This window comes from Anomaloglossus baeobatrachus, chromosome 2, assembly GCF_048569485.1.
Source record: "Anomaloglossus baeobatrachus isolate aAnoBae1 chromosome 2, aAnoBae1.hap1, whole genome shotgun sequence".
NCBI lineage: Eukaryota > Metazoa > Chordata > Amphibia > Anura > Aromobatidae > Anomaloglossus > Anomaloglossus baeobatrachus.
In genome coordinates, this window is record NC_134354.1 from 109503815 (window position 1) to 109527424 (window position 23610).

The 23610-nt window shown below is 50.9% G+C and overlaps 1 protein-coding gene across 1 annotated transcript in view; it reads left to right on the forward strand.

Moving 5' to 3' along the window:
• The window catches only part of PIGS (phosphatidylinositol glycan anchor biosynthesis class S), an 81996-nt gene that overhangs the window by 39423 nt on the left and 18963 nt on the right, over window positions 1-23610 (forward strand). The window contains exon 8 of the mRNA XM_075335264.1: window positions 715-829. Coding sequence (XP_075191379.1) covers window positions 715-829 — 115 coding nt within the window. The remainder of the gene's footprint in view (window positions 1-714; window positions 830-23610) is intronic.

Consider the following 23610-nt stretch of genomic DNA (forward strand, 5'->3'; position numbering starts at 1 on the left):
GGTCCAGTCTGCACACTTTTTCGAAGCACTACCAAGTGCATGCTCCATGCTTCGGCAGATGCGAGCTTGGGCAGACGCATCCTTCAGGCGGCTGTCGCCCATTTGTGAAGTTAGGTTTTGCCTACTTCTCAGTTTGGTTTATTTCCCACCCATGGACTGCTTTGGAACGTCCCATGGTTTGGGTCTCCCATGGAAGGAACGATAAAGAAAAAGAGAATTTTGTTTACGGTAAATTCTTTTTCTTGTAGTTCCGACATGGGAGACCCAGCACCCTCCCTGTTGCCTGTTGGCAGTTTTTTGTTCCGTGTGTTTCACCGGCTGTTGTTAGTAGACAGAGTTCTGGTTTTGCCGAGTTTTACTCTATCTCTACTTATGGGTGGATGTCCTCCTTCAGCTTTTGTACTGAACTGGATAGATTGTCATCCAGGGAGTGTATATAGCCCGGAGGGAGGAGCTACACGTTTGAGTGTAGTACTTTGTGTGTCCTCCGGAGGAGCTAGCTATACACCCATGGTTTGGGTCTCCCATGTCGGAACTACAAGAAAAAGAATTTACGGTAAGTAAACAAAATTCTCTTTTTTGTTACTATGTTTTCATATTCAGTTTGCACCTGTCCACATTAGAAAGATAGGAGGTGCCATCAGTCTTTTTCATGTATTGTGGTTATGTGTGTTGTACATTTCTTACTGTTACTCTTTTTTGCTTCTTTTTCAGATACTGTATTACGCCATCCTGGGGGTCAATCCTCGCTTTGTGAAGGAAACCTCCAGCTACATTCTCAATGCCCACAACCTACCTCATGTAATTAACCCTGTGGAGGCACGACTTGGTAAGAACTTGTCCTTATGATGTGCATACGAGGCCGCTAGTGAGGTGTATACGACTGCCTTCTCACAGCCACAGTGTTATTGTTTTTTTTGTTTTGTGGTTTGTTTGTTGTTTTTTTGTTTTTTTTTTTTTTTTTATTCCCTCCTCCCCTAGGTCTTGGTGTCTTCACATGAGCATTGATGTTAGTTTCCATGCACAAAGAGAAGGAATAAGTCCTGCACCACAAGTTCGCTGTTATTACCATGTGCTAACTTACGAATACAGGAGGTGTAGTGCCAGACTGTGCTATTCCTCGGCTGCAGGGTGCACGTCAGAGAAAAATCAGGTCAGGAATATCCAAGGTAAAGAAAGACAGACTGCACTCCAAATGCTGTGCCGATGAAGTTTTATTCCATGAAAAGGTGCAGAATAAAATAGGCGAGAGGAGACCTGGATGGGGGTCCCTCACAGAGGACGACGGCCGTTTCGCCTGCAAATTAGGCTTCCACGGGTCCACCTGACCCTGTCCATCGTGGACCCGTGGAAGCCTAATTTGCAGGTGAAACGGCCGTCGTCCTCTGTGAGGGACCCGCATCCAGGTCTCCTCTCGCCTATTTTATTCTGCACCTTTTCATGGAATAAAACTTCATCGGCACAGCATTTGGAGTGCGGTCTGTTTTTCCTTACCTTGGATATTGATGTTAGTTTCGCCTAATTCCAGTTAAATTAGTGATGTGTTAGGCCTCATATACATGTTGAGTAGTTTTTTTTTTTTTTTTTGTGCCTCAGTATTTGTAGCCTAAACCAGGATGAGAACAGTCAGAGGAAAAGTATAATAGAAACACGGGCACCACTTCTGTATATATCACCATTGCTTCGTTTTTGGTTACAAATGAGGTAAAAAAAAAAATCACCAAATGGTCAACGTGTGGACGCGGCCTTAAACCGTTTGTCCAGCCTAAATCCATTAGTCTGCAGTCCCTCTGTGTCTGCAAACTTATGAATCCTCTCATAGTGCACTGTGAGCTGTGAGGATTCGCCGGTTTCAGAGGCAGAAACTGTGGCCACAATATGTATACTCTTGGCCTGAATCCAGCTCGAGAGGCCTCGTTCACTGCAATATTACTTGGCGTGTTTTGGCCGGCAGTATACATATCACACACTCACGGCCATGTGACCGCAGTTCTCGGCTCTGAAACCGGCGAATCCTCACAGCGCATTGTGGGCAATGTGGGGATTCATAAGTCTGCCATCATAGTGATAGCAGACTTATGGATTTAGACCGGACAAACCGTTTAAAGTTAACAATATCCAACAATTCAACTTCCCTCTGCTGTTTTAAGACAGCGGTCATGAAAGCAGTATTTCTTTGTCGCTCCATTGGGAGACCCAGACAATTGGGTGTATAGCTTCTGCCTCCGGAGGCCACACAAAGTATTACACTTAAAAGTGTAAAGCCCCTCCCCTTCTGCCTATACACCCCCCCCGTGCATCACGGGCTCCTCAGTTTTTAAGCTTTGTGCGAAGGAGGCACACATACACGCATAGCTCCACAGCTTAGTCAGCAGCAGCTGCTGACTTTATCGGATGGAAGAAAAGAGGGCCCATAACAGGGCCCCCAGCATGCTCCCTTCTCACCCCACTCTGGTCGGCGGTGTTGTTAAGGTTGAGGTACCCATTGCGGGTACATAGGCAGGAGCCACATGCTGTTTTCCTTCCCCATCCCTTAAGGGCTCTGGGTGAAGTGGGATCCTAATCGGTCTCCAGACACTGGGACCGTGCTCCCTCCGCAGCCCCTGGGGGAATCTGCTGGACAGGAGCCGGGTATCGTCAGGGACAAGGCCCTGCTACTGTGAGGTACTCTGTGTCCCCTTGGGGACGGCGCATGGAGCGCTTGTGTTATACACGCTGCAGCACTGCTGGGTGTGTTAGTACGCCGGGACTACCGCGCTGACCGTGCTTGTTTGCCGGCCGCGCTTATAACTTTAGTCCCCGGCTTCTGCGGCCTAGTGCCGCATACTCCCGCCCCCCGGCCTGCCAGTCAGGGGAAGGGAGGGACGCTGCACTGGACGTCAGCGCTGAGGGCTGGAGCATACTTTGTATCCTCCTCCCCCCTCACTGAGCACAGTGGGGCACCAGATTCCCGCACTTTCTAGGGCACGCCCACGGCCCCCTCCTCCTCACAGAACGCCGGCAGCCATTCCTGTCAGCACTTCTGAAGCTGGAGAGGAGAGACAACACGGCTCTGGGAGGCCCAGGCAGGGAATCTGGTGGTCACACAACCGCTTTGGGCGGTCGGTAAGCCGCACCTGTTACTAGGTGCGGGCCCCCCTGGGTGCCGAAGTGTATATATATATATATATATATATATATATATATATGCTCATTTGCTATACATATACTCTGTACGGTCGCACTGTTGGTTTTTGGCTATATACCCTCCCGGATTGTACTCTGAGGAGACAACAGCATGTCGTCCGCAAAAAGCAAGGGTGCCAAAGCACAGGCTTACTTTGCAACCTGTACCTCATGTGCGGCTATGCTACCGGCAGGTTCCACCTACCCTCATTGTGTGCAATGCTCGGCCCCTGCGGCACTTACTCAGCCAGAGCCTCTGCCACTGGTGGCCCAGGTGGAACCACCTGCTACCACTGTCCAGGTGACAGGGACGGAGTTTGCAGTATTCGCTGACAAACTTTCTGAGTCTATGGATAAATGGTCTGCTAAAATACTAGAAGCTTTGCAGTCCAGACTGGTAACACAGGCCCCGGCCACTGTGGAGTCATTGACCCCAGGCCCCCCTCGGTTGGAGCAGCAAAGTGCTCCTGGGGTGACTCATAGGTCCCAAGGTGAGGTCTCCGACACGGACCGCAGTCCCAGACCGCCGAAGCGGGCTCGCTGGGAGCTTCCCTCGACCTCATCACACTGCTCAGGGTCTCAGCAGGACTCTCTAGATGAAGCGGAGGTGGCAGATCAGGATTCTGATCCTGAGGTCGCTCTCAACCTAGATACACCTGAAGGAGACGCCATAGTGAATGACCTTATAGCGTCCATCAATCAGGTGTTGGATCTTTCTCCCCCAGCTCCTCCAATTGAGGAGTCAGCTTCTCAGCAGGAGAAATTCTGTTTTAGGTTTCCCAAACGTACAATGAGTACGTTTCTGGATCACTCCGACTTCAGAGAGGCAGTACAGAAACACCGAGCTTGTCCAGATAAGCGCTTTTCTAAGCGCCTTAAGGACACACGTTATCCCTTCCTCCCTGACGTTGTCAAGGGTTGGGCTCAGTGTCCCAAGGTGGATCCTCCAGTCTCCAGACTGGCGGCCAGATCCATAGTTGCAGTGGATGATGGGGCTTCACTCAAAGATGCCACTGACAGACAGATGGAGCTCTGGTTGAAATCCATCTATGAAGCTATCGGCGCGTCCTTTTGCTCCGGCATTCGCAGCCGTATGGGCGCTCCAAGCTATCTCAGCTTGTCACTCGCAGATTAATGCGGTCACATGTGTCTCTGCTCAGCAGGTGGTGCCCTTAACCACTCAGGCGTCGGCGTTTGCGTCCTACGCCATTAATGCTGTCCTGGACTCTGCGAGCCGTACGGCGGTAGCATCCGCCAATTCGGTGGCAGTCCGCAGGGCCTTGTGGCTCCGTGAATGGAAGGCAGACTCTGCTTCCAAAAAGTTCTTAACCGGTTTGCCACTTTCTGGCGACCGCCTGTTTGGTGAGCGATTGGATGAAATCATTAAACAATCCAAGGGAAAGGACTCATCCTTATCCTTACCCCAGTCCAAACCAAACAGACCTCAACAACGGAAATCGAAGTTTCGGTCCTTTCGGCCCGCGGGCAGGTCTCAATTCTCCTCGTCCAACAGGCCACAGAAGGATCAGAGGAACTCCGATTCATGGCGGTCTAAGTCACGTCCTAAAAAGACCGCCGGAGGAACCGCTCCCAAAGCGGCCTCCTCATGACTTTCGGCCTCTTCAAACCGCATCCTCGGTCGGTGGCAGGCTCTCCCGCTTTTGCGACGCCTGGCTGCCACAGGTACAAGACCGTTGGGTGAGAGACATTCTGTCTCACGGTTACAGGATAGAGTTCAACTCTCGTCCTCCGACTCGTTTCTTCAGAACATCTCCGCCCCCCGAACGAGCCGATGCTCTTCTTCAGGCGGTGAGCACTCTGAAGGCAGAAGGAGTGGTGATCCCTGTTCCTCTTCAGCAACAGGGTCACGGTTTTTACTCCAACTTGTTTGTGGTGCCAAAAAAGGACGGATCTTTCCGTCCTGTTCTGGACCTAAAACTGCTCAACAAACACGTAAAAACCAGGCGGTTCCGGATGGAATCGCTCCGCTCCGTCATCGCCTCAATGTCCCAAGGAGATTTCCTAGCATCAATCGACAATGGGCGGTGGTCACGACGGACGCGAGTCTGTCAGGGTGGGGAGCCGTCTTTCTCCACCACAGGGCTCAGGGTACCTGGACTCAGCCGGAGTCCTCCCTTCAGATCAATGTTCTGGAGATAAGGGCAGTGTATCTTGCCCTAAAGGCGTTCCAGCCGTGGCTGGAAGGCAAGCAGATCCGAATTCAGTCGGACAACTCCACCGCGGTGGCATACATCAACCACCAAGGCGGAACACGCAGTCGGCAAGCCTTCCAGGAAGTCCGGCGGATTCTGCTGTGGGTGGAAGCCACAGCCTCCACCATATCCGCAGTTCACATCCCGGGCGTAGAAAACTGGGAAGCAGACTTTCTCAGTCGCCAGGGCATGGACGCAGGGGAATGGTCCCTTCACCCGGACGTGTTTCAAGAGATCTGTTGCCGCTGGGGGATGCCGGACGTCGACCTAATGGCGTCACGGCACAACAACAAGGTCCAGGCATTCATGGCACGGTCTCAAGATCACAGAGCTCTGGCGGCGGACGCATTAGTTCAGGATTGGTCGCAGTTTCAACTGCCTTATGTGTTTCCTCCTCTGGCACTGCTGCCCAGAGTGTTACTCAAGATCAGGTCCGACTGCCGCCGCGCCATCCTCGTCGCTCCAGACTGGCCGAGGCGGTCGTGGTACCCGGATCTGTGGCATCTCACGGTGGGCCAACCGTGGGCACTACCAGACCGACCAGACTTGCTGTCTCAAGGGCCGTTTTTCCATCTGAATTCTGCGGCCCTCAACCTGACTGTGTGGCCATTGAGTCCTGGATCCTAGCGTCTTCAGGGTTATCTCAAGAGGTCATTGCCACTATGAGACAGGCCAGGAAACCAACGTCCGCCAAGATCTACCACAGGACGTGGAGGATATTCTTATCCTGGTGCTCTGATCAGGGTTTTAATCCCTGGCCATTTGCCTTGCCCATTTTTCTGTCCTTCCTTCAATCCGGATTGGAAAAGGGTTTGTCGCTCGGCTCCCTTAAGGGACAAGTCTCAGCGCTCTCTGTGTTTTTTCAGAAGCGCCTAGCCAGACTTCCACAGGTACGCACGTTCCTGCAGGGGGTTTGTCACATAGTCCCTCCTTACAACCGTCCGTTAGAACCCTGGGATCTGAACAGGGTGCTGATGGCTCTTCAGAAACCACCGTTCGAGCCAATGAAGGATATTTCTCTTTCACGCCTTTCGCAGAAAGTGGTCTTCCTAGTAGCAGTCACATCGCTTCGGAGAGTGTCTGAGCTAGCAGCGCTGTCATGCAAAGCCCCTTTCCTGGTGTTTCACCAGGACAAGGTGGTTCTGCGGCCGGTTCCGGAATTTCTCCCTAAGGTGGTATCCCCCTTTCATCTCAATCAGGATATCTCTTTACCTTCTTTTTGTTCTCATCCAGTTCACCAATGTGAAAAGGATTTGCACTTGTTAGATCTGGTGAGAGCACTCAGACTCTACATTTCTCGTACGGCGCCCCTGCGCCGCTCGGATGCACTCTTTGTCCTTGTCGCTGGCCAGCGTAAAGGGTCACAGGCTTCCAAGTCAACCCTGGCTCGGTGGATCAAGGAACCAATTCTCGAAGCCTACCGTTCTTCTGGGCTTCCGGTTCCCTCAGGGCTGAAGGCCCATTCTACCAGAGCCGTGGGTGCGTCCTGGGCTTTGCGGCACCAGGCTACGGCTCAGCAGGTGTGTCAGGCGGCTACCTGGTCGAGCCTGCACACTTTCACGAAACACTATCAGGTGCATACCTACGCTTCGGCAGATGCCAGCCTAGGTAGGCGAGTCCTTCAGGCGGCGGTTGCCCACCTGTAGGAAGGGGCCGTTTTTTACGGCTCTATTACGAGGTATTATTTTACCCACCCAGGGACTGCTTTTGGACGTCCCAATTGTCTGGGTCTCCTAATGGAGCGACAAAGAAGAAGGGAATTTTGTTTACTTACCGTAAATTCCTTTTCTTCTAGCTCCAATTGGGAGACCCAGCACCCGCCCCTGTTCCGTTCGGGCTGTTGTTCTTTGTGTACACATGTTGTTCATGTTGAATGGTTTTCAGTGCTCCGAACTTCCTTCGGATTGAATTTACTTTAGACCAATTTATAAGTTCCTCCTTACTGCTTTTGCACCAAAACTGAGGAGCCCGTGATGCACGGGGGGGTGTATAGGCAGAAGGGGAGGGGCTTTACACTTTTAAGTGTAATACTTTGTGTGGCCTCCGGAGGCAGAAGCTATACACCCAATTGTCTGGGTCTCCCAATTGGAGCTAGAAGAAAAGGAATTTACGGTAATTAAACAAAATTCCCTTCTTTGCCGCAAAACAGGATCCGTTACAAATGTGTTTCAGTTCTCAATTCATTCCAATGGAATAGCGGCAAGGTGCAGTCACATGTGGTTGCGTGACGCACGCAACCGCTTATGACCGCATCTTGCCGCGATTCCATTGGAATGAATTGAGAACTGAAATGCATTTGTGACGGATCCGGTTTTGCGGGATAATACCGCTGATGTAAGCGCTGCCTTCTATAATTTAGTTCACGGGTGCACTTCATACATGAGTCTAGCTTTGTTTTGTAAAGAATACTCACTATTTTTTTCAGACTTAGGCCCTGTGCGCACTAGGCGTTTTTGCTGCGTTTTTAGCTGCGTTTTTATGCTGAAAACGCTGTGACATTGCTTCCCCAGCAAAGTCTATAGGTTTTCAGAAGTGCTGTCCGCACACAGCGGGTTTTTTTAGCTGGGTTTTTGTGGTGCCGAACAAAAACGCAGCATGTCAATTTTCTTTATCGTTCCTATGGGAGACCCAGACCATGGGTGTATAGCTTCTGCCTCCGGAGGACACACAAAGTACTACACTCAAAAGTGTAGCTCCTCCCTCTGAGCTTATACACCCCCTGGAGATCCAGATCTAGCCAGTTTATCGCTTTGTGTTCAGGAGGTCACATCCACACATGCATTCTCATCTGATTTTTCATTTTTTGGAAAGAGTTTGAAGAAAAGCGGGTCCAAGCCTGGACCCCCGGCATGTCCCTTCTCACCCCACTGTGTCGGCGGTGCTGTTAAGGTTGATTCCCAGGTTGGAGCCTTACATGCCGTGCTCCTTCACCATCCCTCCAGGGCTCTGGCTTGAAGTGGGAGCCAGCACGGTTCTCCATGCTTGGCATGAGACCGGTCTCCATCCGCAGCCCTTCAGGATCTTGCTGGACCGGAGCACTCATCCCCAGGGACTGGCTACCCTGCGTCTCAGCAAGCTAAGTACCTGAGACGTTTATATATGGGGGTCCCTTGTACTTTATTGTTGTGGGAGAGTGTGCTGAGTGATTTTTATGACATTTCCGGCGGGTTCTCTGGCTGTCGCCTGAGAACCGCGCCAATGGTGCCTGCGCGCCGGCCGCACCGCTCAAATTTAGGCCCCGGATTCGCTGGAGGCCTACTTTCGGTTTCACTGCCCTCGCATGTCACTCATGCAGAGGGACAGCGCGGCTCCACCCAGCGGCCGTTCTACAAAGGGGAGAGACACTCCTCACTGAGTACATGTCTCCTCCCCTGTGAATCTCTTTGGCCCTCCAGATCCCGCTCTCAGAGTGAGTCCCGCCCCCTCTCTTCACTCCGGTGGCCATTTTCTCAGCGTTTTTCCCTGTGATCACCACTGGTCTGCAGCATCCCTGCTGAGGTGCTTGGGAGTCCGGGCTTCGGGATCTGGAGGGCACACAAACCGCTCCAGCGGTCTGGTAAGCCACAACCTCTGGTTGTGGACCTTCTGTATATACTCTCTGGGGGTCATTCTGGCAGAGCCCTCACTCCAGCAGCATGTCTCACACGAGGAGCAAGGCTCCAAAGCTGTTTTCAGTATGCACTGCATGTAAGCTCCTGCTGCCGGAACCGAGCACCTATCCACATTGTGATGCCTGCTCTAACCTGACGATGCCTCAGCCTGAAATCTCACCCCCAGGTGTCTCTCAGGCTGCTCCGGCTCCTGTGGCTGAACCCCCGGCTTGGGTAGAATCCTTAACCAGGTCTATCTCCCAGTCTTTTGCTGACTCCATGGGACATCTGTCCAGGACTCTGCTGAGCATATATCAGCCCCCGTCGCAGGGTGCCTCTGCTGCTAGGTCTCTCTCAGGACCGGAGCTCCCAGAGGATTCATCATCTGGTCCCAGGCCCCGTCCTTCTAATAAGAGACGCAGGGCCCCCTCTCTTTCGTCCCGCGGTTCGGTTTCAGAAGCTAACTCTCAGGATGAGGAGGATGCCTTTACTGGGGGCTCGGAGACTACCTCCATGTGCCCCATTGGTCGGTCCGACAGTGACTCGGATGTTAGTGATTTGATTGCGTCCATTAATTCTGTACTGGATCTCAATCCGCCAGTATCAGAGGAACAACCCTCTCTGGCAGAAAAGCACCAGTTTACCTCGCCTAAGAGGACGAAGAGTGTGTTCTTTAACCACTCCAGTTTTCAGGCTGCTGTGACCAAGCCCAGGGCCTGCCCTGACAAACGCTTCCCAAAGCGTGGTTCTGATGACCGTTTTCCCTTTCCACCTGAGGTGGTCAAGGAGTGGGCTCATTCACCAAAGGTAGACCCCCCGGTGTCTAGACTCTCAGCCCGGACAGTTGTATCAGTGGCTGATGGCACCTCGCTTAAGGATTCCACAGACCGCCAGGTTGACCTTCTGGCCAAATCTGTATATGAGGCGGCAGGGGCCTCGTTCTCCCAGACTTTTGCAGCAGTGTGGGCTCTCAAAGCCATCTCTGCTTCTCTGGAGGAGATGCATTCCCTTACTAAGGAATCTATCCCTGAGATGGTTGCCTTAACTTCCCAAGCTTCGGCTTTTTCATCCTATGCCATGTCTGCCATGCTGGAGGCTTCTCACCACACTGCGGTGGCTTCGGCTAATTCCCTCGCTATCCGCAGGACCTTGTGGCTTCAAGAGTGGAAGGCAGATTCTTCTTCTAAGAAGTACCTTGCGGGGCTCCCTTTTGCTGGGTCCCGGCTGTTCGGTGAACAGCTGGATGAAATTATTAAGGAAGCTACTGGCGGGAAGAGTACTTCCATGCCACAAACCAAAACCAGGAAACCTGTCCAGGGTAGGAATCAGTCGAGGTTTCGTTCCTTTCGTTCCTCCAACTGGTCGTCCTCTAAGCCCTCGGCCTCGTCCACTAACTCAGCCAAGGACCAAAAATCCAGCTGGCGCACAAAAGCGCGTCCACAGAAGACCGCAGGTGCTGCTGCCACTAAGGCAGCCTCCTCTTGACTATCTGTCCGCGCCAGCAACGTCCTTAGTCGGTGGCAGGCTCTCCCACTTTGGCGACGTGTGGTTTCAACACGTCTCCGATCAGTGGGTGCGGGATATCATCTCCCACGGCTACAGGATAGAATTGTCTTCCAGCCCGCCAAACAGATTTTTTCTGTCAACTCCCCCCTGCTCCAAGGCCGCCGCCTTCTCTCAGGCCGTGGCATCCCTGCAGGCCAACGGAGTAATTGTACCGGTTCCTGCCCGGGAACGGTTCAGAGGTTTCTACTCAAATCTCTTCCTAGTCCCCAAAAAGGAAGGTTCCTTCCGGCCCATCCTGGATCTCAAGCTTCTCAACAAGCATGTTCAGGTGCGGCATTTTCGCATGGAGTCTCTGCGATCAGTCATTGCATCAATGACCCAAGGGGATTTCCTGGCATCCATCGACATCAGAGATGCCTATCTGCATGTGCCAATTGCAGTTTCTCACCAGCGTCGGCTACGTTTTGCAATCGGAGAGGAACATTTCCAATTCGTGGCTCTCTCCTTCGGGTTAGCCACGGCCCCTCGAGTATTCACCAAGGTCATGGCAGCAGTGGTTGCGGTTCTGCACCTACAGGGGTTGGCAGTGATTCCTTACCTGGACGACCTTCTAGTCAAGGCTTCATCCAGCGCAGACTGTCAGCGGAGTGTCTCGCTCACTCTTGCCACTCTAGCCCAATTCGGGTGGATTGTCAATCTTCCCAAGTCCACTCTGTCTCCGACCCAGAGTCTCACGTACCTAGGGATGCAGTTCGAGACTCTGCCGGCACTTGTGAAGTTGCCCTCAGTCAAACAGTAGTCCCTCCAACTGGCGGTCCGCGCTCAGCTGAGGCCCCGCCGTTATTCCATCAGGCACCTGATGCAGGTGCTGGGTCAGATGGTGGAGTCAATGGAGGCTGTTCCCTTTGCCCAGTTCCATCTGCGTTCACTGCAGCTGGACATTCTCCGCTGTTGGCACAAGCGGCCTTCCTCCTTGCACAGGTTAGTGGCTCTGTCGCCACAGACCAGGAGCTCTCTTCAGTGGTGGCTTCGGCCCCTCTCTCTGTCTCAGGGGCGCTCCTTCCTGACCCCGTCCTGGGTGATTCTCACCACGGATGCCAGTCTGTCCTGCTGGGGAGCGGTATATCTCCACCACCGAGCGCAGGGCACTTGGACTCCATCCGAGTCAGTCCTCTCGATCAATGTGCTGGAAACCAGAGCTGTGCTTCTAGCTCTCCTAGCCTTTCACCACCTGTTGGCGGGCAAGCACATCCGAGTCCAGTCAGACAACGCGACAGCAGTTGCCTACAGCAATCACCAAGGCGGGACACGCAGCCGCCTGGCAATGTTGGAGGTACAACGCATCCTTCAATGGGCGGAGGACTCCAAGTCCACCATATCCGCAGTCCACATCCCAGGCGTGGAAAACTGGGAGGCAGATTATCTCAGCTGCCAAACCGTGGACGGCGGCGAGTGGTCCCTGCATCCGGCAGTGTTTCAGTCAATCTGCCGCAAGTGGGGCACTCCAGACGTGGACCTAATGGCATCCCGTCACAACAACAAGGTTCCGGTTTACGTGGCTCGCTCCCACGATCCTCAGGCATTCGCCGCGGACGCTCTGGTTCAAGACTGGTCCCAGTTTCGTCTGTCCTACGTGTTTCCCCCTCTAGCGCTCTTGCCCAGAGTTCTGCGCAAGATCAGACTGGAGGGCCGTCGAGTCATTCTCATTGCTCCGGACTGGCCCAGGCGAGCTTGGTACCCAGACCTGCTCCTTCTGTCCGTAGAGGTGCCGTGGCATCTTCCGGACCGTCCAGACCTTCTCTCACAAGGTCCGTTTTTCCGCCAGAATTCTGCGGCTCTCAGATTGACGGCGTGGCTCTTGAGTCCTGGATCTTGACGACTTCTGGTATCCCTCCTGAAGTAATCTCCACTATGACTCGGGCCCGTAAGTCTTCCTCCGCCAAGATCTATCACAGGACTTGGAAAATTTTCCTGTCCTGCTGTCGCTCTTCTGGCCATCCTCCTTGGCCATTTTCCTTGCTATACACCCTTGGTCTGGGTCTCCCAATACGGAACTATAAGAAAAAGAATTTACGGTAAGTAAACAAAATTCTTTTTTTTTCTGCGTTTTTCACGGCGTTTTCCACCTATTGAGCTCAATGAGAAGTTCACAAAACACAATGAAACACACAAATTGCAAATATAACTGCGTTTCTATGACTAAAAACGCAGCTATAAACGTGAAGGGTGGGTAGTACAGTGACGTGTACAGGAAGAGGATTCCTTCTGTTGGTAAACACAGAAACGTGAATCCTCCCGGTACCGCCACCACTGCCTCTACCTCCCGTCCGGTGCCATGTCCGCTCCCGTGCGACGCCATGTCCGGACGGGAGATGGAAGCAGCTGCGAAATCAAAAGTGAACAGTAGAAAAAAATGTCATATTCACCTGTTTGCAGGCTCCCGGTGCCATGTCCGCTCCCAGCTCCTCTCCCGGTACCGCCACCCCCGCTCCGGCTGTGTGCAGACGGCCGGGACACCTCCGAAAGCTTCAGGACCTGGCGCTGATCACATGATGCGGTCACCTGTCGGAATCAGCTGACAGTGACAGTGGTGACGTCGGCTTTTTACTACCTGTCCGGCTAAACTATCAGCCGATGTCAGGAGACTTCATCAGATGATTACCGGCAGCAATCGGACAGGAGTCTGCAAAGAAGTGTGTAGTTTATTTATTTATTTATTTTTTTTTTGCACTGATGCATCAGCTGGTTCAGGCCCTTGAACCTGACACATCATCTGATAACTTTACGTTCCAGCAAACCGATCAGATGATATTGGATCCGGATTGGACGGCGCGGGACCCTTGACCCAGGATTACTGCGGATGGGTGTTCTTTATTTCAATAAAGATGGAGTCACTAATTGTGTTGTTTTATTTGTAATAAAAATATTTTTGTATGTTTTATGTTTTTTTTTATCTTTACTAGAAATTCATGGTGGCCATGTCTAATATTGGCGTGACACCATGAATTTCGGGCTTAAGGCCAGTTGATAATATACAGCTAGCCGTAACCCTATTATTACCCAGCGAGCCACCTGGCATCAGGGCAGCTGGAAGAGTTGGATACAGTGCCAGAAGATGGCGCTTCTATTAAAGCGCCATTTTCTGGGGCGGCTGCGGACTGCAATTTGCAGCTGGGGAGCCCAGAAAGCTTGGGCACCCTGCACTGAGGATTCCAATCCCCAGCGGCCTAGTTGTACTGGCTGGACTCAAAAATTGGGTGAAGCCCACGTCATTTTTTTTTATTTTTTATTTTTTTTTTTAATTATTTCATGAAATTCATGAGATAAGTAAAAAAAAAAAATGGGGGCTTCCCTATATTTTTGGTTCCCAGACGGGTACAAATAGGCAGCTGGGGGTTGGGGGCAGCCCGTAACTGCCTGCTGTACCTGGCTAGCATACAAAACTATGGCGAAGCCCACGTAATTTTTTTGGAGGGCAAAAAACTCCAGCATACAGTCCTGGATGGATATAGAAATAGCGCATATAACATACATTCAGGATACTGAGCGGATCCTGTCAGATTTTACTGTAAAATGCTGGAGACTGGATACTGTTCGTATTGTTTCTCCAGCGGCTCTGTCCTCCAATAAACCTGTCATTCTGATGAGATAAATGTGTAATCTCAGTCAGCTAGAGCGGTTTTCTACCCTTTTTAGTCCACTCTGCTCCTATGCTTGTCCTGTCAAGTTCAGTGAAAACAGTAATGTGCATTCCCGATACCTGATGGGACGCTGCCCTCACCCGACATCTGTCTTGAGCAGGAAATGTCTATATACGCAGCTCATCTTACTACGTCACAGCTGGGATGGCTCTGGACATGTTTAAAATCCTGATCGTGCAATAACTAAAAAATTACCTTTTGTCTACATTTTTTGCTCAATAAAATGTAGTAAAAATTTTATAATATTTAAACCTATTTTTATCTTTATAACATTTTTCGGAGTACCCCTTTAAACCCTTAACGACCGCGGGCAGTAATATTACGTCCTAGCGGTAGTAGTGTTACTGCCCGCGGTCTGCTGCCGGCAACTTGCCGCGATCGGCGCAAATCTCAGCTGAGTTTTACAGCTGAGATGTGTACCTGCCAGGCACGAGCAGAATTGTTATCTGCCCGTACCGTTTAACCCCTTAAATTGCGCTGTCAATATGTGACAGCGCCATTATAACAACATCGGCGGTAAACATTTACTCACCGGCCGATACCGGAAGTGATGTAGTGATCACGTGACTTCCGGTGTTATTCATGGTAGCACAGGGTCATGTGATGACTCCTGTAGTTCTCATGAATTACTTTCGGTTTCACCCGGCCTGGAGCTGGGTGATGCAGGTAATGAGTATATTTGCTGTTTATAGCTGTATAGATGTGATCAGCAGATATGGCAGAGCGGTTAGATTGTTGATCCATATAGCCCCCTAGGGGGACTAGTAAAATAAAAAAAATAAAAAAATTTTTTAAAAAATAAAAAAGCCTAAGAGTTTAAATCACCCCCCCTTTCACCCCATTGAAAATTAAAGGGTTAAAAAAATACACATATTTGGTATCGCCGCGTTCAGAAACGCCTGATCTATCAAAATATAAAATCAATTAATCTGATCAGTAAACGGCGTTGCGGCAAAAAAATTCCAAACACCAAAATTACATTTTTTGGTCGCCGCAAATTGTGCGCAAAATGCAATAACAGCATCTGCGCAAAAATGGTACAGGTAAAAACAGAAGCCTGAGACGCAAAAAATAAGCCATCACTGAGCCATAGATCCCGAAAAATGAGAACGCTACGGGTCACGGAATATGGCGTAAAACGTGCGCCACTTTTTTTGGACAAATTTCTGATTTTTTTTTTAACCCCTTATATAAAAGCAAACCTATACATGTTTGGTGTCTATGAACTTGCACTGACCTGAGGCATCACACTCATACATCAGTTTTACCATATATTGAACACAGTGAATAAAATCGCAAAAACAATAATGCTATCGCTCATTTTTTGCAATTTTCCGCATTTGGAATTTTTTTTGCTTTTTTTTTTTCCAGTACACCATATGGTAAGCATATGGTTTCATTTAAAAGTACAGCTCGTTGCGCAAAAAATGAGCCCTCACATGACCATATTGACTGAAAAATAAAAACAGTTACATCTCTTGGAAGAATGGCGAAAACAAAACACGTAAAGCGAAAAAATGGCCGGTCGTGAAGGGGTTAAGTTTAAAAAAGAGGAAAAAAAAAGCCGCCTTGGGTTATGTGTCCATGAAGCAGATTTGTGTACAGTTTTTTTGGTGTATTTTTTGTACACAAAGCTGCATGTATTTGCAGGAAAACAGCAGAAAAAAATGTGTACTTTTTTTTTTTTTTCCATGCGTTTTTTCATATTTTTTTTTATAGTCATGGCAATTGCGTGGGTTCCTGCTCTGTACCCCCGCGATCACCGGCTGGTTTCCAGCTGATGTTACAGCCAGGACCTGGCTCTCACTGCCTGGAAAAGTGCCCGCGCCGCTCCCGGTAGTTTAACCCCCTGAATGCTGCAGTCAATGCAATCACAGTATTCAGGAGGCAAGGAGAGGAATCAGTTACCTCTCACTGGCGATTGGGTGCCTGTAATGAAATCACAGGGACCCGATCGCTGCCATGACAACACTAGGTAATCATCATGACGACCCCGGGTTACTCAGCTATGGAGAGCCTCACACACCATTCCGGATGCATGATAGGTGAGGTGTCAGTGCTGAAAGTTCAGCACTGACAGATATAATCCATTGTAGTGATTGAGCACTGCAGTGGATTATATCTGCAGGAAAAAATACAGAAAGAAGAGACATCCTGCAGATTTTGTCTACACGAAAATCTGCAACATGTGCACAGCAGGTCTGGATTCTCATAGACTTTGCGGGGATGCATTTTTCCTTGCAGTATTGATTTAAAATCTGCAAGAAAAACAAAGAAAAAAGCAGCGTGGGCACACAGCCTTACAGCTTTGACCCAAAATATAAAGTTTATGGATCTTAGAAGATGGGATGAAAACGCCCCCAAAATGTATTAGTCTAAATAAAGTTTACCTTTCTTTGTCGCTCCATTGGGAGACCCAGACAATTGGGTGTATAGCTTCTGCCTCCGGAGGCCACACAAAGTATTACACTTAAAAGTGTAAAGCCCCTCCCCTTCTGCCTATACACCCCCCCGTGCATCACGGGCTCCTCAGTTTTTATGCTTTGTGCGAAGGAGGCACACATACACGCATAGCTCCACAATTTAGTCAGCAGCAGCTGCTGACTTTATCGGATGGAAGAAAAGAGGGCCCATAACAGGGCCCCCAGCATGCTCTCTTCTCACCCCACTCTGGTCGGCGGTGTTGTTAAGGTTGAGGTACCCATTGCGGGTACATAGGCAGGAGCCACATGCTGTTTTCCTTCCCCATCCCTTAAGGGCTCTGGGTGAAGTGGGATCCTAATCGGTCTCCAGACACTGGGACCGTGCTCCCTCCGCAGCCCCTGGGGAATCTGCTGGACAGGAGCCGGGTATCGTCAGGGACAAGGCCCTGCTACTGTGAGGTACTCTGTGTCCCCTTGGGGACGGCGCATGGAGCGCTTGTGTTATACACGCTGCAGCACTGCTGGGTGTGTTAGTACGCCGGGACTACCGCGCTGACCGTGCTTGTTTGCCGGCCGCGCTTATAACTTTAGTCCCCGGCTTCTGCGGCCTAGTGCCGCATACTCCCGCCCCCCGGCCTGCCAGTCAGGGGAAGGGAGGGACGCTGCACTGGACGTCAGCGCTGAGGGCTGGAGCATACTTTGTATCCTCCCCCCTCACTGAGCACAGTGGGGCACCAGATTCCCGCACTTTCTAGGGCACGCCCACGGCCCCCTCCTCCTCACAGAACGCCGGCAGCCATTCCTGTCAGCACTTCTGAAGCTGGAGAGGAGAGACAACACGGCTCTGGGAGGCCCAGGCAGGGAATCTGGTGGTCACACAACCGCTTTGGGCGGTCGGTAAGCCGCACCTGTTACTAGGTGCTGGCCCCCCTGGGTGCCGAAGTGTATATATATATATATATATATATATATGCTCATTTGCTATACATATACTCTGTACGGTCGCACTGTTGGTTTTTGGCTATATACCCTCCCGGATTGTACTCTGAGGAGACAACAGCATGTCGTCCGCAAAAAGCAAGGGTGCCAAAGCACAGGCTTACTTTGCAACCTGTACCTCATGTGCGGCTATGCTACCGGCAGGTTCCACCTACCCTCATTGTGTGCAATGCTCGGCCCCTGCGGCACTTACTCAGCCAGAGCCTCTGCCACTGGTGGCCCAGGTGGAACCACCTGCTACCACTGTCCAGGTGACAGGGACGGAGTTTGCAGTATTCGCTGACAAACTTTCTGAGTCTATGGATAAATGGTCTGCTAAAATACTAGAAGCTTTGCAGTCCAGACTGGTAACACAGGCCCCGGCCACTGTGGAGTCATTGACCCCAGGCCCCCCTCGGTTGGAGCAGCAAAGTGCTCCTGGGGTGACTCATAGGTCCCAAGGTGAGGTCTCCGACACGGACCGCAGTCCCAGACCGCCTAAGCGGGCTCGCTGGAGCTTCCCTCGACCTCATCACACTGCTCAGGGTCTCAGCAGGAGGACTCTCTAGATTAAGCGGAGGTGGCAGATCAGGATTCTGATCCTGAGGTCGCTCTCAACCTAGATACACCTGAAGGAGACGCCATAGTGAATGACCTTATAGCGTCCATCAATCAGGTGTTGGATCTTTCTCCCCCAGCTCCTCCAATTGAGGAGTCAGCTTCTCAGCAGGAGAAATTCCGTTTTAGGTTTCCCAAACGTACAATGAGTACGTTTCTGGATCACTCCGACTTCAGAGAGGCAGTACAGAAACACCGAGCTTGTCCAGATAAGCGCTTTTCTAAGCGCCTTAAGGACACACGTTATCCCTTCCCCCCTGACGTTGTCAAGGGTTGGGCTCAGTGTCCCAAGGTGGATCCTCCAGTCTCCAGACTGGCGGCCAGATCCATAGTTGCAGTGGATGATGGGGCTTCACTCAAAGATGCCACTGACAGACAGATGGAGCTCTGGTTGAAATCCATCTATGAAGCTATCGGTGCGTCCTTTGCTCCGGCATTCGCAGCCGTATGGGTGCTCCAAGCTATCTCAGCTTGTCACTCGCAGATTAATGCGGTCACACGTGTCTCTGCTCAGCAGGTGGTGCCCTTAACCACTCAGGCGTCGGCGTTTGCGTCCTACGCCATTAATGCTGTCCTGGACTCTGCGAGCCGTACGGCGGTAGCATCCGCCAATTCGGTGGCAGTCCGCAGGGCCTTGTGGCTCCGTGAATGGAAGGCAGACTCTGCTTCCAAAAAGTTCTTAACCGGTTTGCCACTTTCTGGCGACCGCCTGTTTGGTGAGCGATTGGATGAAATCATTAAACAATCCAAGGGAAAGGACTCATCCTTATCCTTACCCCAGTCCAAACCAAACAGACCTCAACAACGGAAATCGAAGTTTCGGTCCTTTCGGCCCGCGGGCAGGTCTCAATTCTCCTCGTCCAACAGGCCACAGAAGGATCAGAGGAACTCCGATTCATGGCGGTCTAAGTCACGTCCTAAAAAGACCGCCGGAGGAACCGCTCCCAAAGCGGCCTCCTCATGACTTTCGGCCTCTTCAAACCGCATCCTCGGTCGGTGGCAGGCTCTCCCGCTTTTGCGACGCCTGGCTGCCACAGGTACAAGACCGTTGGGTGAGAGACATTCTGTCTCACGGTTACAGGATAGAGTTCAACTCTCGTCCTCCGACTCGTTTCTTCAGAACATCTCCGCCCCCCGAACGAGCCGATGCTCTTCTTCAGGCGGTGAGCACTCTGAAGGCAGAAGGAGTGGTGATCCCTGTTCCTCTTCAGCAACAGGGTCACGGTTTTTACTCCAACTTGTTTGTGGTGCCAAAAAAGGACGGATCTTTCCGTCCTGTTCTGGACCTAAAACTGCTCAACAAACACGTAAAAACCAGGCGGTTCCGGATGGAATCGCTCCGCTCCGTCATCGCCTCAATGTCCCAAGGAGATTTCGTAGCATCAATCGACATCAAAGATGCTTATCTCCACGTACCGATTGCACCAGAGCATCAGCGCTTCCTGCGTTTCGCCATAGGGGACGAACACTTTCAGTTCGTGGCACTGCCTTTCGGCCTGGCGACAGCCCCAAGGGTTTTCACCAAGGTCATGGCAACAGTGGTAGCAGTCCTACACTCTCAGGGTCACTCTGTGATCCCTTACTTAGACGATCTGCTTGTCAAGGCACCCTCTCGAGTGGCATGCCAACACAGCCTGGACATTGCTCTGGAGACTCTCCAGAGATTCGGGTGGATCATCAATTTCCCAAAGTCAAATCTGACACCGGCCCAATCACTGACATATCTTGGCATGGAGTTTCATACTCTCTCAGCGATAGTGAAGCTTCCGCTGGACAAACAGCTTTCACTACAGACAGGGGTGCAATCTCTCCTTCAAGGCCAGTCACACCCCTTGAGGCGCCTCATGCACTTCCTAGGGAAGATGGTGGCAGCAATGGAGGCAGTTCCTTTTGCGCAGTTTCATCTGCGTCCACTTCAATGGGACATTCTCCGCAAATGGGACAGGAAGTCGACGTCCCTCGACAGGAACGTCTCCCTTTCTCAGGCAGCCAAAGCCTCCCTTCGGTGGTGGCTTCTTCCCACTTCATTGTCGAAGGGGAAATCCTTCCTACCCCCATCCTGGGCGGTGGTCACGACGGACGCGAGTCTGTCAGGGTGGGGAGCGGTCTTTCTCCACCACAGGGCTCAGGGTACCTGGACTCAGCTGGAGTCCTCCCTTCAGATCAATGTTCTGGAGATAAGGGCAGTGTATCTTGCCCTAAAGGCGTTCCAGCCGTGGCTGGAAGGCAAGCAGATCCGAATTCAGTCGGACAACTCCACCGCGGTGGCATACATCAACCACCAAGGCGGAACACGCAGTCGGCAAGCCTTCCAGGAAGTCCGGCGGATTCTGCTGTGGGTGGAAGCCACAGCCTCCACCATATCCGCAGTTCACATCCCGGGCGTAGAAAACTGGGAAGCAGACTTTCTCAGTCGCCAGGGCATGGACGCAGGGGAATGGTCCCTTCACCCGGACGTGTTTCAAGAGATCTGTTGCCGCTGGGGGATGCCGGACGTCGACCTAATGGCGTCACGGCACAACAACAAGGTCCCGGCATTCATGGCACGGTCTCAAGATCACAGAGCTCTGGCGGCGGACGCATTAGTTCAGGATTGGTCGCAGTTTCAACTGCCTTATGTGTTTCCTCCTCTGGCACTGCTGCCCAGAGTGTTACGCAAGATCAGGTCCGACTGCCGCCGCGCCATCCTCGTCGCTCCAGACTGGCCGAGGCGGTCGTGGTACCCGGATCTGTGGCATCTCACGGTGGGCCAACCGTGGGCACTACCAGACCGACCAGACTTGCTGTCTCAAGGGCCGTTTTTCCATCTGAATTCTGCGGCCTTCAACCTGACTGTGTGGCCATTGAGTCCTGGATCCTAGCGTCTTCAGGGTTATCTCAAGAGGTCATTGCCACTATGAGACAGGCCAGGAAACCAACGTCCGCCAAGATCTACCACAGGACGTGGAGGATATTCTTATCCTGGTGCTCTGATCAGGGTTTTACTCCCTGGCCATTTGCCTTGCCCACTTTTCTGTCCTTCCTTCAATCCGGATTGGAAAAGGGTTTGTCGCTCGGCTCCCTTAAGGGACAAGTCTCAGCGCTCTCTGTGTTTTTTCAGAAGCGCCTAGCCAGACTTCCACAGGTACGCACGTTCCTGCAGGGGGTTTGTCACATAGTCCCTCCTTACAACCGTCCGTTAGAACCCTGGGATCTGAACAGGGTGCTGATGGCTCTTCAGAAACCACCGTTCGAGCCAATGAAGGATATTTCTCTTTCACGCCTTTCGCAGAAAGTGGTCTTCCTAGTAGCAGTCACATCACTTCGGAGAGTGTCTGAGCTAGCAGCGCTGTCATGCAAAGCCCCTTTCCTGGTGTTTCACCAGGACAAGGTGGTTCTGCGGCCGGTTCCGGAATTTCTCCCTAAGGTGGTATCCCCCTTTCATCTCAATCAGGATATCTCTTTACCTTCTTTTTGTCCTCATCCAGTTCACCAATGTGAAAAGGATTTGCACTTATTAGATCTGGTGAGAGCACTCAGACTCTACATTTCTCGTACGGCGCCCCTGCGCCGCTCGGATGCACTCTTTGTCCTTGTCGCTGGCCAGCGTAGAGGGTCACAGGCTTCCAAATCAACCCTGGCTCGGTGGATCAAGGAACCAATTCTCGAAGCCTACCGTTCTTCTGGGCTTCCGGTTCCCTCAGGGCTGAAGGTCCATTCTACCAGAGCCGTGGGTGCGTCCTGGGCTTTGCGGCACCAGGCTACGGCTCGGCAGGTGTGTCAGGCGGCTACCTGGTCGAGCCTGCACACTTTCACGAAACACTATCAGGTGCATACCTATGCTTCGGCAGATGCCAGCCTAGGTAGGCGAGTCCTTCAGGCGGCGGTTGCCCACCTGTAGGAAGGAGCCGTTTTTTACGGCTCTATTACGAGGTATTATTTTACCCACCCAGGGACTGCTTTTGGACGTCCCAATTGTCTGGGTCTCCCAATGGAGCGACAAAGAAGAAGGGAATTTTGTTTACTTACCGTACATTCCTTTTCTTCTAGCTCCAATTGGGAGACCCAGCACCCGCCCCTGTTCCCTTCGGGCTGTTGTTCTTTGTGTACACATCTTGTTCATGTTGAATGGTTTTCAGTTCTCCGAACTTCCTTCGGATTGAATTTACTTTAGACCAATTTATAAGTTCCTCCTTACTGCTTTTGCACCAAAACTGAGGAGCCCGTGATGCACGGGGGGGTGTATAGGCAGAAGGGGAGGGGCTTTACACTTTTAAGTGTAATACTTTGTGTGGCCTCCGGAGGCAGAAGCTATACACCCAATTGTCTGGGTCTCCCAATTGGAGCTAGAAGAAAAGGAATTTACGGTAAGTAAACAAAATTCCCTTCTTTGTGCTATCTGCACACGTTGAGTTTTTGGTGATATATATATTTTTTTTTTTTTTTTAAGGGAACCAATAACCAGGATTTTTGTATATAACCTAAAGCCAGTGCTATACTGGCACTATGAGGCAGATTCTATACATATCTGTAGTGGTCAGCTCGGATGTTTAGGTTTTGAAATCCAAGAAAGTAAAGTTTATAAAATCGGCAGCTGCTTGAGTGACAGCAGCTGAGGAGCAGATAATATCTGGGGGTATTCATAGTTATCCCCTCCTCCTGTTAGAATTAGCATAAGTATTATACAATCGATGTAACTTTTCACTTCCAGGACCTGTGAGGTCATACCCATGTAGCCAGAAGGGGCGGGGCCTCAGCCAACAAAGCTGATATCAGAAAGCAACATTTTCCTATTGGCTGAGGCCCCACCCCTTTTGGTCACATGGGTATGACCTCACACAGGTCCTGCAAGTGAAATAGTGATTCGTTAGAGTTAGCATAAGTATTATATAAACAGAGGGAGGGGATAACTATGAATTCCCCCCAGATATTATCTGATCCTCAGCTGCTGTCACTCAAGCAGCTGATAATTTTATAAACTTTACTTTCTTGGGTTTCAAAACCTAAACATCCGAGCTGAGCACTACAGGTATGTATAGAATCAGCCTGATAGTGCAAGTATAGCACTGGCTTTAGGTTATATATGAAAATCCTGGTGATTGGTTCCCTTTAACCTTAGCATTTATAAGACAAAACCAAGCATGGGTTAAAAAAAAAAAAACAGAAGTGGTGCCTGTTTTTTATTTATACTTTTCCTTTGAGTTTTTTTCTACTTCAGTATTTGCAAGCCAAAACGGGGTTGGAACAATGAAATACTTAGTGTGCATGTGGCCTTATATATTTAGGACTCGCCTCATACTATTAATTCACTATTCCGGTTGCTCCATTATAAATGAAGATTAGATTATATAATTCTGCAATGTCGTTTTCATAGAGAAATACTAATAATAATTTAGAATTGGTTTACTGTTCAGTTACAAAACATACTACTAAAATA